Source organism: Propithecus coquereli, unplaced genomic scaffold, assembly GCF_000956105.1.
Source record: "Propithecus coquereli isolate 6110/MARCELLA unplaced genomic scaffold, Pcoq_1.0 Scaffold53, whole genome shotgun sequence".
Lineage (NCBI taxonomy): Eukaryota > Metazoa > Chordata > Mammalia > Primates > Indriidae > Propithecus > Propithecus coquereli.
Window position 1 is genome coordinate 4,809,820 of NW_012151174.1, and position 15,485 is coordinate 4,825,304.

A 15,485-nucleotide genomic window follows, 5' to 3' on the forward strand; every position below is an offset into this window, starting at 1 on the left:
CCCGCATTCCTTCGCAGTTGCCAGATGCCCTCCGCTCTGTGGCTTCTGCCCCCCCACCCCAGTGGAGCGTTTCTAGCCGCAGGCTCCTGCTCAGTTCATCTGAGAGGGCGGAACTGCTGCTGCAGACAGGTGATGACGTTTCGTGGAGCAAGGGAGGCACGTGGGATAGGGAACATGGAGGGTTTAATGATGGGACAGATGGGCCGGGCACTCTGGGATGTTCTGGCAGGTTTTTTATACGGCCACTGCGGTTTTTACAAGTGGGAAAGGGGACTTTGGAGAAGATCTCTGTCCAAGCTTATGTTTTGATAATCCATATGTGCGATGGGATGTGACACGCAATCGCCAGCCTGAGCACCGCTCCGCAGCTCTTCCGTGCAGCGGTGGCAGTAGTGTTTGTTGAACTTGGATTCGTAGATCTGTCTGACTGTAAGAACAACAGGAAAAATGTACGGAAACATATAGGAAAATGTTCTATTACTCACTGGAAATGAGTTTTTCTGTTAATTAAAAGCTACCAAGTATATATAATTTAGGGATTACCCGTTTTCATATTTCAAACATTTCAACACAATAAAAAGTACTTAATACTAAAAATGAAGGAGAGATCAACTCTCACATCAGCGTGATTCAGGAAGCATTTCAGAACCTTACAGTTCCTCGATTCACAATACAAACGTCAACAGCTCTTGCCCTGGCACATTGCAGAAGCCTGGGGCTCTGTTGGTAGAACTGCTGCTGCTAGGATTTCATTGAAGTCTTTTTCGGTGTGTACTATTGGGACAGCATGAGATCGGATTCATCTACAGATTGTAGTGAGAACAAGCCTGCAGTTTCCTCTCTGGCCGTGACCCTGTCCCGTGTGTCCAAAGCAGAAGGAGGTGACCAGGGCAGCCAATGTGTCCATGGAGAGAAGCATCCGCGTGGTATAAAGACTTCAGCAACCTCGTAATAGGGAAGGATGAGCCTTGAAGTGAGCTGTGTCAGCCCAGAGAATTCTCCGGGGAACAGGAGGATTCTTTGTGTGTGTTAGAGACTGAAGAAAACAAGCAAGAAATAGCGCTATATCCTGGAGGCAGGAAATGTATAATTGATGACAGCAGAAATAATAGAACAAATATTTTAGGCTCTATTTTAGAGGGATTGAGAAAAAATGATTAGGAAATTGCAAAGAGAAAGTGGAAATAAAATATTTCAGAAGGGATGGCAAATCAAAGAAAGTATGTGCGGCAGGGTTGGTTTGTTTCCTCCTAAAAAAAATATAAAGGGCTTAGGGAGACACGACAAGTCATCTTTATCTATGTTTTTTTTTTAATTTAGGAATTAAATTGTTAACCACATACCTATAAGCCCATCTCCTAAACTGGAAAGGAGCCTGTGATCTTTGGTCAGGGATTAAGCCAGAACACTGGAAACATACAAATTGGATACAGATAGATTTACAGAAAGGCGGTCGGGCTTAACCAGCATGATTAATTTCTTGAGTCGGTGACAATGAGCCCAGTGGGTGAAGCAATGGACATAATTCACTTGGACTTCGAGCAGGCTGGTGTGGTTTTGCCAGTGAGATACTTAATTGGAGATGAGATTGCTGTGGCAATTGGCAGAAGGCAGCGAGTGGTCACCCACCCAGCCAGGGCGATGGACCGGGTACCTCCCAGAGCCACACGGGGGCCAGTTTAGGCCACAACAGGGGAGATTAGAAACAAGAACATGTGAATTGCAGAGAACACCAGAGAGGCCAGAAAAATAGAGGAAATAGAAAATTTATACTAGTGAAAGATTGCAAGTGACCGTTCAGATGGAAGCTAGGATAGCACAGCCTAAACCAAGCAGGCTGGCATCACATGTCAGTGGAACTTCCTTGTGTGGCACGGCCATTTCTCGAATTCCACCCTGGTCACCGCCACCAACGCCGAGGTAGGGTTGCACGGCCGCCGGGAGGCAGAGGCCCGTTCAGGGCCGAGCGTGTGAGCCGCGCTATCGCCCCACAGCTTTGTGCTGTGCGCAGGGGGAGGCTGCTGTCCAACAGCCAAGGTGCCAGGCAGCTTTGTGCATTTTTTCTCTCTTTTTAAAATCTTTCCATTTTATTCATTCACTCGCTCATCTTATTTTTTAATTGTGGTAAAATATACATAAAATTTACCATTTTTTTCAAGTGTGTAGTTCAGGAGCATTAATTGCATTCACCTTGTTGTGTAACTGCTCACTACCGCCCATCTCCAGAACTTCTGTCATCCCACGTGGAGTCTGTGTGCATTAAACGCTAACCCCTCGCTCCCCCCACGGGCCCTGGCAACCGCCATTGTGCCTTCTGTCTGTGCGTGACGGTTGTGGGCACCTCATAAATGGAACCGTATGGTATTTGTCCGTGTGTGTGTGTGTGTGTGCGCGCGCGTGTGTGTGGGGCGTATTTCACTTAGCGTAGTGTTTGTTTCCAAGGTTCGTCCGTGTTGTAGCATGTGTCAGAATTCCATCCCTTTTTAAGGAGCTTTGTACATTTTAACAGATTTACTATACAATTAGGCCTTTTTGTCACTTGGCATGCTTATTAAGAATTATTGTATGTGCTGTGCTAAGTGGTAGGAGGCATAGAAAGTGAATTTAGCATCATCTCACGCTTCAAGCAGCTTACGGTCCAGTAGAATAACCGAGGCAGGGACACAGATGGTGATAGCACATGTAGACTGTGCTAAGTGCTGGAAGAAATATACGTGGAGGCCTCTGGGATTAATAAATTATGAAATTACCTCCAGCCCTGGGGCTGGAGATTTCCCGGGGGAGAGCTGGAGCCGGGCTTTGAGAGGTTGACAGGGTGTGGGTGGGCAGAGAGATCGTCACAGGAAAGTCCCAGTGGAAGGACCCGTGTGAGCCGAGGTATGAGTAGGAGAAGTAAAGTCCATATTTGGGGACATTCTCCAGCTTAGGGGATTGTTTGGTTTGCTCCAGGTGATACTAGTAGCTGCACCTATAGAGAGGTTAAGGCCCAGTCATCGAGGGCTTTGCGTACCAGGCTGCGGTGAACCTCACTCACGGGCATTGAGAAGCTGCTAATGACGTTGTTTAGCAATGAGGACCTGCAAATAGAGTTGCCACTTAGGATATTAACATGTGGATCTGTGTAGACTGGATTGGGGACAGGACGAGATTGGAGGCGGGAAGGACAGGCAAATGACCAGGTGACAGGTAATGAGGTCGTCATCCAGGATGGTGAAAATGAAGAGGAGTGGATGGGGTGCAGATTTTGAAGGTGGATCAGCAGGTGCCATGGCGGTTGTTGGAGAGTCGTCTTTGACTTCTAAGGTTCGGAGCTTTTCCGAAGCCCTGTTTGTGAAAAGACGAGCACAATCCGAGTGAGGCAGAGGGTGGCGAAGCAGATGCAGAGGGCTCTGCAGCTGTGCCTCACGTCTGCTTGCTGGTCTGTAACCATTCTACTTGGCAGAGCCTTCCCATGCCTGGAATAGTTGGCCAGTTGTGCCAGTATTTGGCCGTTTGCGTCTGTCTTAGAAATCCCTGAGCGAACCAGCTCACGAGGCTGGAGACCAGGGTCTGAGCTGGAAGATTTCTACATGGAGTCTGTTACTGCTGCACCTGGTAGTCTTCATGTGATCGAGACTGTGTCACAGTTTCCATTATGCACACGGGTTCTCATTCCACGCCCCCAGAGGTTTATAAAACTCAGCAATGAAAATTCGCTCCCACTGGGAACTTGGCAGGAAGATTATGTTCTTAGCCCAGCAGCAGTTACAGCTCAAAAAAATTTTTTTGACAAAATTGGTTTAGTGCACTTTATAAAATGCATATATTAATCTAATTCACTTCCAGTTTTTCAAGAACTATTTTTGTTCCATCTCACCTTCAAGGCAGCTCGCCGAGAGCCAGTAGGGAATACATCTCATAAGAGATCTACTCTGAATATGTTTTGAGTCACTTGTACATTTTTTTTCCAGAATTGTAAAGCTTTGCTTAAATTTTAACTTTCCCCAAATGGCAACTACATCATTACTTTGTACACGGATTTTTGGCATGTTGACATCAGACTTGAGAAATCTTCTCATCTAGATCCTTCCTTCAGATAAATCCATGATGAAATTATTTGTCTTGCTTTTAAAGATATCAGAGAAGGGATTGCAAAACCCTAACCATGTCATTCTAATGTTTGTCAGGTCTTATCAGGAAGTTGTTCAGGTGGTGGCCGGAGTTTGTTTCCTGGTTGGAGGTGGCCAGCCACTGCCCGGCCCGTCCTCACCTCCTGGCAATGCCATGACCCTGCCACGCCGCTTAAGCCACATGGTCATAATGGGAGGAAACATGGCGGGATTGAACTATGTGCCAAAAGCTGTTTTAAGAGCATAATTCATATAATGTGACCACACTACATGTTAAATACCTGTTTAACTCACTGTAGTCCTGTTCTACAGGTGAGGAAACTGAGACCAAGAGGCTGAGATAACTAGCCCCAAATTAAACTGCTCTGACTGACTTTAAAGGCTGAGTCGACCCCCAGGCCAGAGCTTCTCCCACACTGCCGTGCCGCCTCCCTCCTTCCATGCTTGATTGAACCCCCAGCCTTGTGCTCTGTGAATATTCATGTTCGAATTAGCTGGAACTTTCTTGGAAATGATAAGCCAGCCTCCGTGGTGTGCTTTTCCTTGTGATCTTGGAGTGTAATTTGGTCCCTGTGCCCAAAGGAGCTCAGGAATTGTTTGGGCAGCCACTTAGCCTCTGTAGAGATGCGCTTTTTATAGTGTAATAATCCGGAACTGTTGCCATGGTCTTTCTTAATATGAGTGGGTTCTGGTTTTTGTTGTTGTTGTTTTCTTAAGAGACAAGGTCTCGCTCTGTGGCCCAGGCTGGAGTGCAGCGGCCCGATCATGGCTCACCGCAACCTCGAACTCCCGGGCCCAAGTGATCACCCGCCCCGGCCTCCCAAAGCAGTGGGGCTGCAGGCTGAGCCGCTATGCCTGGCCTCACATTCTGGTTTTTATGGAATGGGGATTGGTGAAAGGGTGAGGCTCCAATGGGTTTCCAAAGTTTTGGGGAATTGTATAGAATTTGTCTGGCTCTCATTTTCCAGCCATAACATTCTTCACGTTCAGTCAAGAGTGGGTCCTGTGATGCTATAAACTCATTTTCTGACTTTGAGAACCAAATAAAAATGGAACTCAGTCACCTTTGTGATGAAATACCCATTACTTAGCATCAAACAGAGAAGGATATGTATTGTCATTTATTAGTTACCTATCGCTATGTAACAAATTACTCCCCAAACTCAGCAGCTTAAAACAATAATATACATTTATTATTTCACAGTTTCCGTGGATCAGGTAATTAGGGAGCAGCTTACCTGGGTGATTGTGGCTTAGGTTGTTCCTTGAGGTTGCAGACAAGACGTCAGCTGAGCTGATGCTTCACTGGGGCTGGAGGGTCTGCTTCTAAGGTGCTGGCCGCGTCACTGCTGTCTGGGTGTCTGGGGTTTGGGAAGAGGCTTCAGTGCCTTACTGGTGGTGCTCTCCACAGAGATGTCGAGTGTGCTCGCAACATGGCGCTGACTTTCCCCGGCGCGAATGATCCAAGGGAAAGGAAAGTGGAAGCCACGTTGCCTTTTATGACCTAGCCACGGAAATCACACACTGTCCTTTGCATAACGTGGATTGGTCACGTGGGGCATCCCTCGCGTTGCAGCAGGAGACTGCACACGGGTGTGGACGCCAAGGAGCGCGGACCGCTGGGGCCGTCGCGGAGGTTGGCTGCCAGACACCATTCTTTCCCCTGTGGTCGGGAAAAGCAAGAGAGGAGTCAAGGAGAGAAATAATGCTGGAGAAGGATAAAAGGATACGGAACAGAAAAACATAACCCTGCCTTTGGGGGCAGGAGCGTGCAGGCAGGGGGACTGATAGTCTTAAACTAACAAGGCTTCTGCAGTTCTGAAGTGATGACTGACCTTCTCCCACTGACGTCCGAGGTGTCTGAGAGCCAAGCAGAGGCAGACACGATACCGGCCTGACAGATGAGAACGTCAGCCTCGCCGGGTGGTGTCGGGTTGAACTGTGGCACGGCCCGCCCTCCATGTCCGGGCCTTGGGGCCACCGTCCTGAGGGAGAATTTGGGCACGTAGGGTTGATGGGCGCCCTCAGAATTGCTGCTCACCCATGTCCCACTCCAGCGTAAGGGACGCAGAGACAGACTTCCAGGCTCACCTCCAGCGGGCAGGCCGAGCCCTGACCTCTGTGCTAAGAACACAGAGGCGGAGGGAGCCCACTAGCCCGTGGGCGGCGGCTCGGAGAGGGCAGCCCGCCTGCGCAGCTGCGTCTCCAGTCTCACCAGCGAACTAGTTCACTCCGGGAGATGACAGGAATGGTTCCCTTCCTGGAAAGCGGAACAAAACTCTTCCTTCTGTGTGGCGAAGACGCAAACACGAGGAAGGGACAGGGATGGTTCTCCCCGCACAGGTCACTCTGGGCCGTCAGGAGTGGGCCGAGGAGCACATCCCAGCCCTGCCTTGGTTACCACCGGTCTCCACTCAACAGTGAATAGTCGCATTCGCGTTGTTTTACACACGGCTGTGAACAGACTCGTGCTATTTCCTACTCGTGCAGACGGATGGTGCATCATTGTTTTTAACCACGGCTTTGAACAGGCTTGACTAAAATCTCTTTCTCTCTCTCGTAGGCACAGGGTGGTGGTTTCGTATCCTCCCCAGAGCGAGGCGGAACTCGAACTCAAAGAAGGAGATATTGTGTTTGTTCATAAAAAACGAGAGGATGGCTGGTTCAAAGGCACGTTGCAACGTAACGGGAAAACCGGCCTTTTCCCAGGAAGCTTTGTGGAAAACATCTGAGGAAGCCAACACGCAGAAGGCTTAGCAGTCACATCACACGGCAAAATAGCACAAAGCGATTTAACGGAAAGAGTACAGTTGTGGACGTGCGGACGGTCGGGAGCTGCTTAGGGGGTTGGTGGGTGACTCCGGTGCCCGGCACGGTCGCACCAGCACGCGGAGCGAGGAGGGTGTCGTGGGGGGGTGTCGCTCTGGAATCTGGCGTGTAAGGTGTGCCTCGTACTGTCTGATTTACTACACAGAGAAACTTTTTTTTTTAAAGATATATAACTAAAATGGACAATTGTTTACAAGGCTTAACTAATTTATTTGCTTTTTTAAACTTGAACTTTTCTTATAATAGATAAATTCTTCGGATTATGATTTTAAGAAATTATTAATTTATGAAATGATAGCCAAGGAGAAGCTGGATTATCTCCTGTTGAGAGCAAGAGATTCGTTTTGATGTAGAATGCATCTTCCCCCCCTCGCCCCCTGCCCCTCACCATTATAATTTGGGGTTATGTTTTGCTTCTTTAAGACAGAAACGCCAGTACTCTAATTTGGTTTCCTTCTTTGGGAAACCGAACATGCAACTGAGTCCGTATCCATAAGGGCCTGGGGTAGGGAGACAGAAACTCGAGACGAGAGAAGTTAGCGACTCCCCATCTTTCTAGTTTGGTCCGGAATCACCCTTAATAAGACCTAGCCCTCAGTTTCATTTTGCAGGTTTTTAGTTTTCCTAGAATGAAATCAGTTAAGTGATTAGGGAAGAATAAAGCACAACCCTTGGAGAAAATGTGTTCAGAAATATATTTAGTTTTATAGCAGAAGCAGCTCCATTCATTTGTTGGGAAGTAGAGAAAATTGAAGTTGTACTCACTGTCTGAGAATGACTGTGCAATGTCACTTCCCATTTGACCCCGAGTAACCTGCATGCCCGGGACACAGTCAAACGTTTGTGAGGTAGTGGTGGTAAGTGGTGCACTCGTGTTAAAGTCAAAGGCTGTAAGAAACACTGTGAAGTTTCCATTCATCCATTGTGACTCTTCCCGCATCCTGCATGTGTAACGGGATTCCCGCGGTACCGTAGACTGTGCGTGGTGTGTGTATTTCACTGCAGCTTCCTGGGGAGGTTAGTTCGCGCTCAGAATCGACCGGTGCAGGAGGTGTACAGTAAACAGTCTTCTCTTCTTACTCTAAAGCCAGTGCTGACCACGGCCTCTTGAGTGCACGCAGCTCCCTCTCTGGCCAAGGTGTCCGTTGGCCGTCACACGAGTCATGAGTGAAAATGCTCTTTCGTGTCCTCCCAGCAGACGGACGGCAGGGACGGGTTTATCCGGGAGGCCACTCCCGTGGCCGTCGCGCCGAAGCTCTGGGAGGCTTGGCGAGAGTGAACGTGCCCACACCTTGCAATTGTGGCAGGATCCAGCTGAGCCCGTCTTTTTATATCCACCCTTTGATGTCATTGGCCTCCCCCACCAGTGTCATTGCGGTGCCACGCGGTTGTGGGTCTGGGCAGTCCCGAAACAAACGGAGGGAAGACAGCTGGTAGTGAGTAAGATCGTTACCACGGTTTCCTCATGGTCACTAAATGAATAAACCTTTTCTTTTTTTTTACTTTTAAGAATTAAAACTGGGAAATAGAAAGGTGAACTAAAAAGTCTTCTTGCAGTGACAAGAGGCTTCATGGTCTTAAAAAGATATATTATGTGGTTGAAAATAAAATCATTCCTAAATTAACCATTTTTTAAAAAATAAAACACTGTACATTATGTTCCTGTGTGTTGAATTTTTTAGAAATACTTGGATATTCATGTAATATATAAAAGTTTGGTGAAATGAACTTTAGTTAGAAAAAAGCTGGCATCAGCTTTCATCTGTGTAAGTTGACACCAATGTGTCATAATATTCTTTATTTTGGGAAATTAGTGTATTTTATAAAAATTTTAAAAAGTAAAAAGACTACTACAGGTTAAGATAATTTTTTACCTGTCTTTTCTCCACATTTTAAGCTATGTGATTGAAGTACCTCTGTTAATAGTTTCCTGGTATAAAGTTGGTTAAAATTTCATCTGTTAATAGATCATTAGGTAATATAATGTATGGGTTTTCTATTGGTTTTTTGGAGACAGTAGATGGAGATTTTGTAACAAGGGCTTGTTACGCAGTGATACGGTAATGATAAAACTGCAGTTTATCATTCCTTTTCATGTCAATAATTTGAGGACTGGATAAAAGGTTTTGAGATTAAAATTTGATGTTCAACCTTTATGTGTCCCTTGTGTCAGTCCTTAAAATTTTGCTTTTTTTTTTTTTTTTTTAACCTGGCACACATTTGACCTAATTTTTACTTCATAAAAATTCTGTGCGTATGCCTCAAACAGAAGGTGTCTACAAGAATCAATTTGGAGACCGTGATACATTTTCTCTCTCCGGCTAATAAACCGTATGGTTTCGTTCTCCAAGAAGCTCAAAGTCTTCTCAAAAGAGTTTCTGGAATCCGTCTCACAAGGCGCTGTGACACTCCTGCTCCCTTGTCTCCCTCAGGTTACTAAAATAATCCGGTGAGTGCTCGCGTTGCCTCAGCCGCAGGAGCGGCCTGTGACCAACCCTGCGACAACCCCCTCGTCTCAGCGTGGCTGGGGACAGCCTGTAGACTCACCACCATGTTAAGCTTCCATGAAATGAAAGGACCATGTAAGTCACGTTAAAAAATATTTTCCTGTTAACTTTCGGTTACTATCAAATTACTTATCAGAATTAAAACTCGTGAAGTCTAGGTTGCACCGTAGCTTTGCCAAATACTGCCTTTGTAATCACCTGGGCAAGTTGATTATTAATAGTTTCCTGCTGTTTCTGCCTTGTCTGCCCCACTGGGTGAAGGTGAGGAGCGAAGGAGATAACGTCGCTGCTTTGAAAAGTGCTGTTTGAACTCAAGGCACTCCTCCTTCTCTAGTTTCAGACATTTCCTCTCACTTCTTGGAGTCTGTGTGACATAGTGCCTTTCTGGGTCTGATTGGATTTAGAAGGAACAAATTAAGGTGATGTTTCCAACTGTTAATCATTTAACTTTCTGTTCCTATGATAATAGGATAACGTTTTCATACCTCTGGAAGTTCAAGTGAATATTTCAATTCAGAGCTATAAGCAACGTTGGAATTCAAGTTTGGAAAGTGCCTTTAATAGGTGTTTGACTAAGTTGACCAACTCTTTGTGTGTATCCATGTGAAATTTTGACCAGGCGCGGTGCCTCACGTCTGTAATCCCAGCACTCTGGGAGGGCAAGGTGGGAGGATCACTAGAGCCCAGGAGTTTGAGACCAGCCTCGGCAACATAGTGAGACTCCGTCTCTAAAAAAAATTTAAAAATCGGGCATTGTGGTGCATGCCTGTAATCCCAGCTACTTCGGAGGCTGAGACAGGAGGATGGCTTGAGCCAAGGAGTTGGAGGCTGCTGTGAGCTATGATTGCACCACTATACTCCAGCCTGGGCCCCAGGGCAAAACACTGTCTCTTACAAAGTGAATATAAAAAAAAAGACAAAATGTGTTTTGAACCAATTAAATTAATGTAGCATCCTATTAAAATTACTCCTTTCCGAGAAGAAGAATTTGCCATCTTACCAAAATAAACGAGGATATTTATAGATTGGCCAGTGTCCAGGCTCAGCAAAAGGGAGTAGCCCTAACCCCCGTGACTCCGGGCCGTAAGGGGGCTTAACAGGGGGCTTTGCCCGCCCGTTAGTAATTATCACCAGAGGCAGAAGGAGCTATTGGACTGAGTAGTAACCTGCCAGTGTGAATGGGGACAGTTTTAAAATACCCCCTCTCTGGTTTACAAATGAACATTTCTTTGATTTCTTTGGTTTCCTACTAATAACTTTCTGATGCGGCTATTTAGATTTCCGTTTCAGATCTCACTCAGTGTAAATTCTTACTGGCCTGCAATGATCCACTCAGTAGCTGAAGGGGCCCAGATTGCCCTTAATCTCTGAGCCACCATTCAGTACTACTATTGTAGGGTCACACTGTTGAATGGTGGCATTATCCAGCCACTGTCAGCCAGCTGCCACTGCTCCTGCTCACGCCTTAGGTAGAAGTTTGGTTCCAAGAGGTCTTCCACCTTGGAGTTGAATCTTTCACGGTCTGAATTCTTACAAAAGTACTAGAAGAAACCATGAGAGGCTCTGGCGTGGGGAAGGCCTTCCTAAATACAATATAACCAAGATCCAGAAACCATATAAAAAAATGTTGATAAATCCAACTACAGAAAAATTTAAATGTTTACATGACAAAATACCATAATCAAAGTCAAAAGAATAACAAAATTATTTGTAACGCCTGTAGCAAAGAGATAATTTCCTTTACATATAAAAAGCTTTTACACATAAGAACAAAAACCCAAAAGTAAAACTGACGGAGGATTTGTGAATTGCCTCTCAATAATGTATTCATTTTCCTCTTCTGTCTTACTGACTGATCTCAGGGCAAGGTGCTCCTTTAAGAAGCTCATTTGCCAGTCCCCCTAAGGTTAAGTGCAGCCGTGCTGCCGGCCAAATTCTTGCTGAGACAGAAGATACAATGTTAAAGGGAACTTCCGGCAAAGCTTTTTAGAAGGAGGAGGCCACACCCACTCCAGCCTGCAGTGCAGGTGGGCGCCAGCTGTCTGGAGCCATGTTTTGGATTTTACCAGACGGTCAGTCAGGGGTGGCCATCAGAGGAGAGGCTCAGGACAAACAAAGCGTGTTACACACGCGGGTCCTGGAGACAGAAGGCACAGTGCACCACGCACAGCCACGTGGGAAGGACACCAGGGTGGCCAGGAGGCGGAAGGCAGGAGCAAAGGAAAGGCTTCGGCCACTGCCTTTGCTGGGGTTTCCGCAGGAAGGCGCAGCGGAGCGGGGTGGGCCGTTGAGGACGGGCTAGTGTGAATGAGTTCGCCAGGCTCTGGGCTGGAGGGGTGGCCTAGGTGCCTGGTACCTGGCCCTGGGGCGATTGGGGCAGAGGGATGTTGTCTGCAGGGGGCACAGGCCAGGTGGCGGAGCGGCGACTCTGGGGTGGCTGGTTTGCATTCCAAGGGCATGGTCCCCACGGCCCCTATGTTATCTAGGAATGGGCTGGCCCCTGGAGGAGCAGTCTCCCCAGTCAGAAAGGTTTTGTCTTTTTTTAACATGTCAAAACAAAATAACGTACAGAACATGTTAAAATATTTACAATACGAGCCATAGGTGACCTTACGATGGCAGACATGGCTGACGCAGTGGAAGAAGGAAGGAGCAGGCTGAGCCCTGACAAACCTGCAGCCTTCCAGGCAGCCCGAACTGCTCGTGTCCAGGCGTGACTTCCGTGACCACACGCCCTCGGAGTCGAAGCCGCCACGTAGTCTGATCTCTTGCCCACAACCAGACAGTCCATCAAAAAAGAAATTCAAACATACTAAAAGATGTTCCACCTCACTCCTATTGTAAATGCACATTAACAACAGTGAAATACTATCTTCACCTACGAAATTGGGAAATTGAAAAAATTTGAAATCACTGTGTTGCCAAATGAGGAGCACTCAATATTTTGCTGATGAGAATATAATTTGATATGTAGGGAAAGCAATATAGACAATATCAAAATTACAAATGCATTTATCCATTCTACTTTTAAGAATTTGTCTTCCAGACATAATCATCAAGTATAAAATGACAGTACCATATTCTTGCAGTATTGTTTATAATAGCCAAATATTGGAAACAACCTAAGTGTTCACCAATATGAAACCTGGTTCAATGAATTACAGTAAATTTGTGCAGCAGAATACTGTGTAACCATAAAAGGGAATGGGAAAATTATATGTAGATGTGGAAACATCTCTGAGATACATAGGTAAACAAAAAGTAAGGTAGAGTATGCTAACATCCGGAGGGGAACGAATATATATCATACACTATTAGCTTGCATGTGAATACGGTATCTCTGAAAAGATACATTAATACAAGAACCTGGAAGGGTGGTTGCCTTCACCATTGCAGATGGACCCTTACGCTGACTTAGAGTACATTGAAGTCTCATCAGAGAGACAACAAACCAAAGCCCCTGGCTGCCTACGGAAGCCAGGTAATATATTTGGAAGGGAAAGAGTGCAGAAGGGAGGAGACAAATATGAAACATTTTTTAGGAAAATGAGATTTTTGAAATTAAGTTAGCAAGGGATACCCACTTTGGTAAGAATGGTGAATCATTTCAGTACGGAGTTCAAGAGCAGACAGGACAAATGACATCATTTGGAAATGACATCATTCCACTTGCCTGCTCCTTTTAGGAGAGTTCAGGCACGGCATCTTTAAAACCCAGGTACCCTCGGGTTGACTTTGCACAAAGGATTGACTTTGCCGTCTCCACCGTTACTCTGAGAAATTGAGAACCAAGTGGCTTGTTTTATGGTACAATGGATCCCATGAAAAAGACCTTCCAAGGTAAATGGGACACATATCTAGACCCACAATAAGGTTTACTGGGCCTCTGCCCGCATTCCCACGGTGCGGAACCCCGAAGGGACTCCTCCCGTGGGTGCAGCGAAGGGGAGTATCAGCTGGGGACGGATATTTTGGTGCAGGCGTCCAAACTGGGGTCTCGTCTGAGGACAAATGCGAGACACGGCAGGACTTGCGCTGGTCGTCGTCACTCCTGTGTCTCCTGGTGTGGGAACTGCCAGCAGTCGTTAGCAGTTCTGGTCAAGCACGTGACCTGCCATCCGTGGAAACAGAGACTGAACACCTGGCTCACCACGCAGGTGTCTGCGGAGGAGGGGCAAGAGCAGGGGTTATCTGCTGGGCAAACTGAGCTCACAGACCTCACCCACGCCTGCTGGTCCGTGCGGAACAAAGTGGCCTTTTAACCTTCGTGCCAACCCCCTCAGTAGAGCTTCTGTCGGCAAGAGGGTGAGCAGAAACAAAAACCCCAAGGCTCCTCTCACAGAGCGGCAAGTGAACGCGATGTGAAATCCATAGGGTCGCTGCTGGCACTGTGACCACTGGCTTTTTCCAGCGCTTTCTGCAGAGTCTCAGGTTTACCTTTCAAAGAATTCAATTGTTTGAGGGCGGAGTCTCTGAAAGACCCGCTATTGCAGGAGATCGCTCTGTCAGCACCCAGCTGGCCGTCACATCACAAGACCTGACTGGCAGCTCACACGGTCTGGCGGCAGCTTTACAAGGACACCTGAATCCCTGCGGAGAGGTTTGGGCGCTGTGGATACGTACGTGTGGGCGAGAGCAGCTTCATCAGTATTCATTGTCTACACTTTGCCCTGAGCAGCGATGGGGTGTCCTACGTCTGTGCTGTCCGGCACGGTGGCCGCCAGCCACACGTGGCTGTCGAACCCTCGACGTGTGGCTACTGTGACTGAAGAGGTGGACTTTTCATTGGATTTAACTTCAATTAGTTTATGCTTAAATATAAATCGCCACAGTGGCCAATGGCTACAGTATTGGACAGTGCCGTTTTAGAGAGTAAAACTCTGATCACCCCAAATAGGAGAAAACAAAAGCAAAAATATGGCATCACTACCCAGTTTCCAGCTTCTCATTTGGACGCACCAGCTTGTGCGGGTTCCAGAACTCGGTTGTGTTGGAAACTCCACCAGATCTGTGGAAACATCTTAACTTTGAGCAGCGGAAATTATTTCTTTAATTTTGAGTGGTTTCTTCCTTCCCATGCCCTCCAGGAAAATAGATGAAGGGATGAGATTCGAGACGGGAATTGAATTCCTCCGAAGCTCGTTGGTTTGGCTGAATGGCTGCCGCTTTCCCCGCGGGCGGAGGCGCGAGTCCCCCGCGTCAGGGCTCCTCTCTGCTGTGGCGTCTTGGATCTAACATTCACCATCATCCCCGGTCCGCTAGGCTTCACCGGCACCAGCACGCGACTCCCAAAGCTGCTGGGGTGACGATCAGATGATCTGCCTACAGCGGACTTAATGGACATTTTTCTCAGCACAGTGAGATTGGGGTTTATAGGAGGGAAAAAAAGGGCACCTTGGCGCTCTAATTAAACATGAAATGACATCTCTGGAACGAAGACCACGCTTCTCCTTCCCCGACCCCTGGGGCAAGGTCAGTTCCAGCGAAGGCGGCGCCGTATCTTCCCATCACATCTAGTTCATTTCTTCTGCCAGCGAAAATCGAAAGCTTAATGGAATTACCTTCTGCTTCTTTTTTTTCAGCACTCAGGGGTGCTACAAGGCATAAAGCAAAAACGTCCTTTTGAGTAAAACCAATTTCCTTATAAATTATATCACAAAAGCACATTCAATAAACTCCCTAAAGGCAGGAACAAAGTAAAGACTGATACCTCACTCTTCCCGTGAGCTAATTCAGCCGACACCCATAGTCTTAATTTGTAACTCCCTTTTCTTGTTTTTCCTTTCTTACTAAGGTTTAGTAAGGTCTCCTGTTAAGAACTGATTTTAAAGCTCCTTTTTAGTTTTATTTATTTGTTTAGCAGAGACAGGGTCTCACTATGTTGCCCAGGCTGGTCTCAAACTCCTGGCCTTAAGGGATCCTTCCGCTTCAGCCTCCCAAAGTGCTGGGATTACAGACGTGAGCTGCTGCACGCAGACATTATTTTTAGGTTTTAGATACCAAAAGAGCACAAGACCTTGTGGGTCTTCTGTGCGAAACA

The 15,485-nt window shown here is 46.9% G+C and overlaps 1 protein-coding gene across 1 annotated transcript in view; it reads left to right on the top strand.

The window, feature by feature from the left end:
* The window catches only part of SH3RF1 (SH3 domain containing ring finger 1), a 166,221-nt gene extending 157,127 nt beyond the window's left edge, over positions 1 to 9,094 (top strand). Inside the window, exon 11 of the mRNA XM_012657141.1 lies at positions 6,673 to 9,094. Within this exon, the coding sequence (XP_012512595.1) occupies positions 6,673 to 6,841 (169 nt within the window). The 3' untranslated portion in view covers positions 6,842 to 9,094. The remainder of the gene's footprint in view (positions 1 to 6,672) is intronic.
* Positions 9,095 to 15,485: the final 6,391 nt, after the last annotated feature.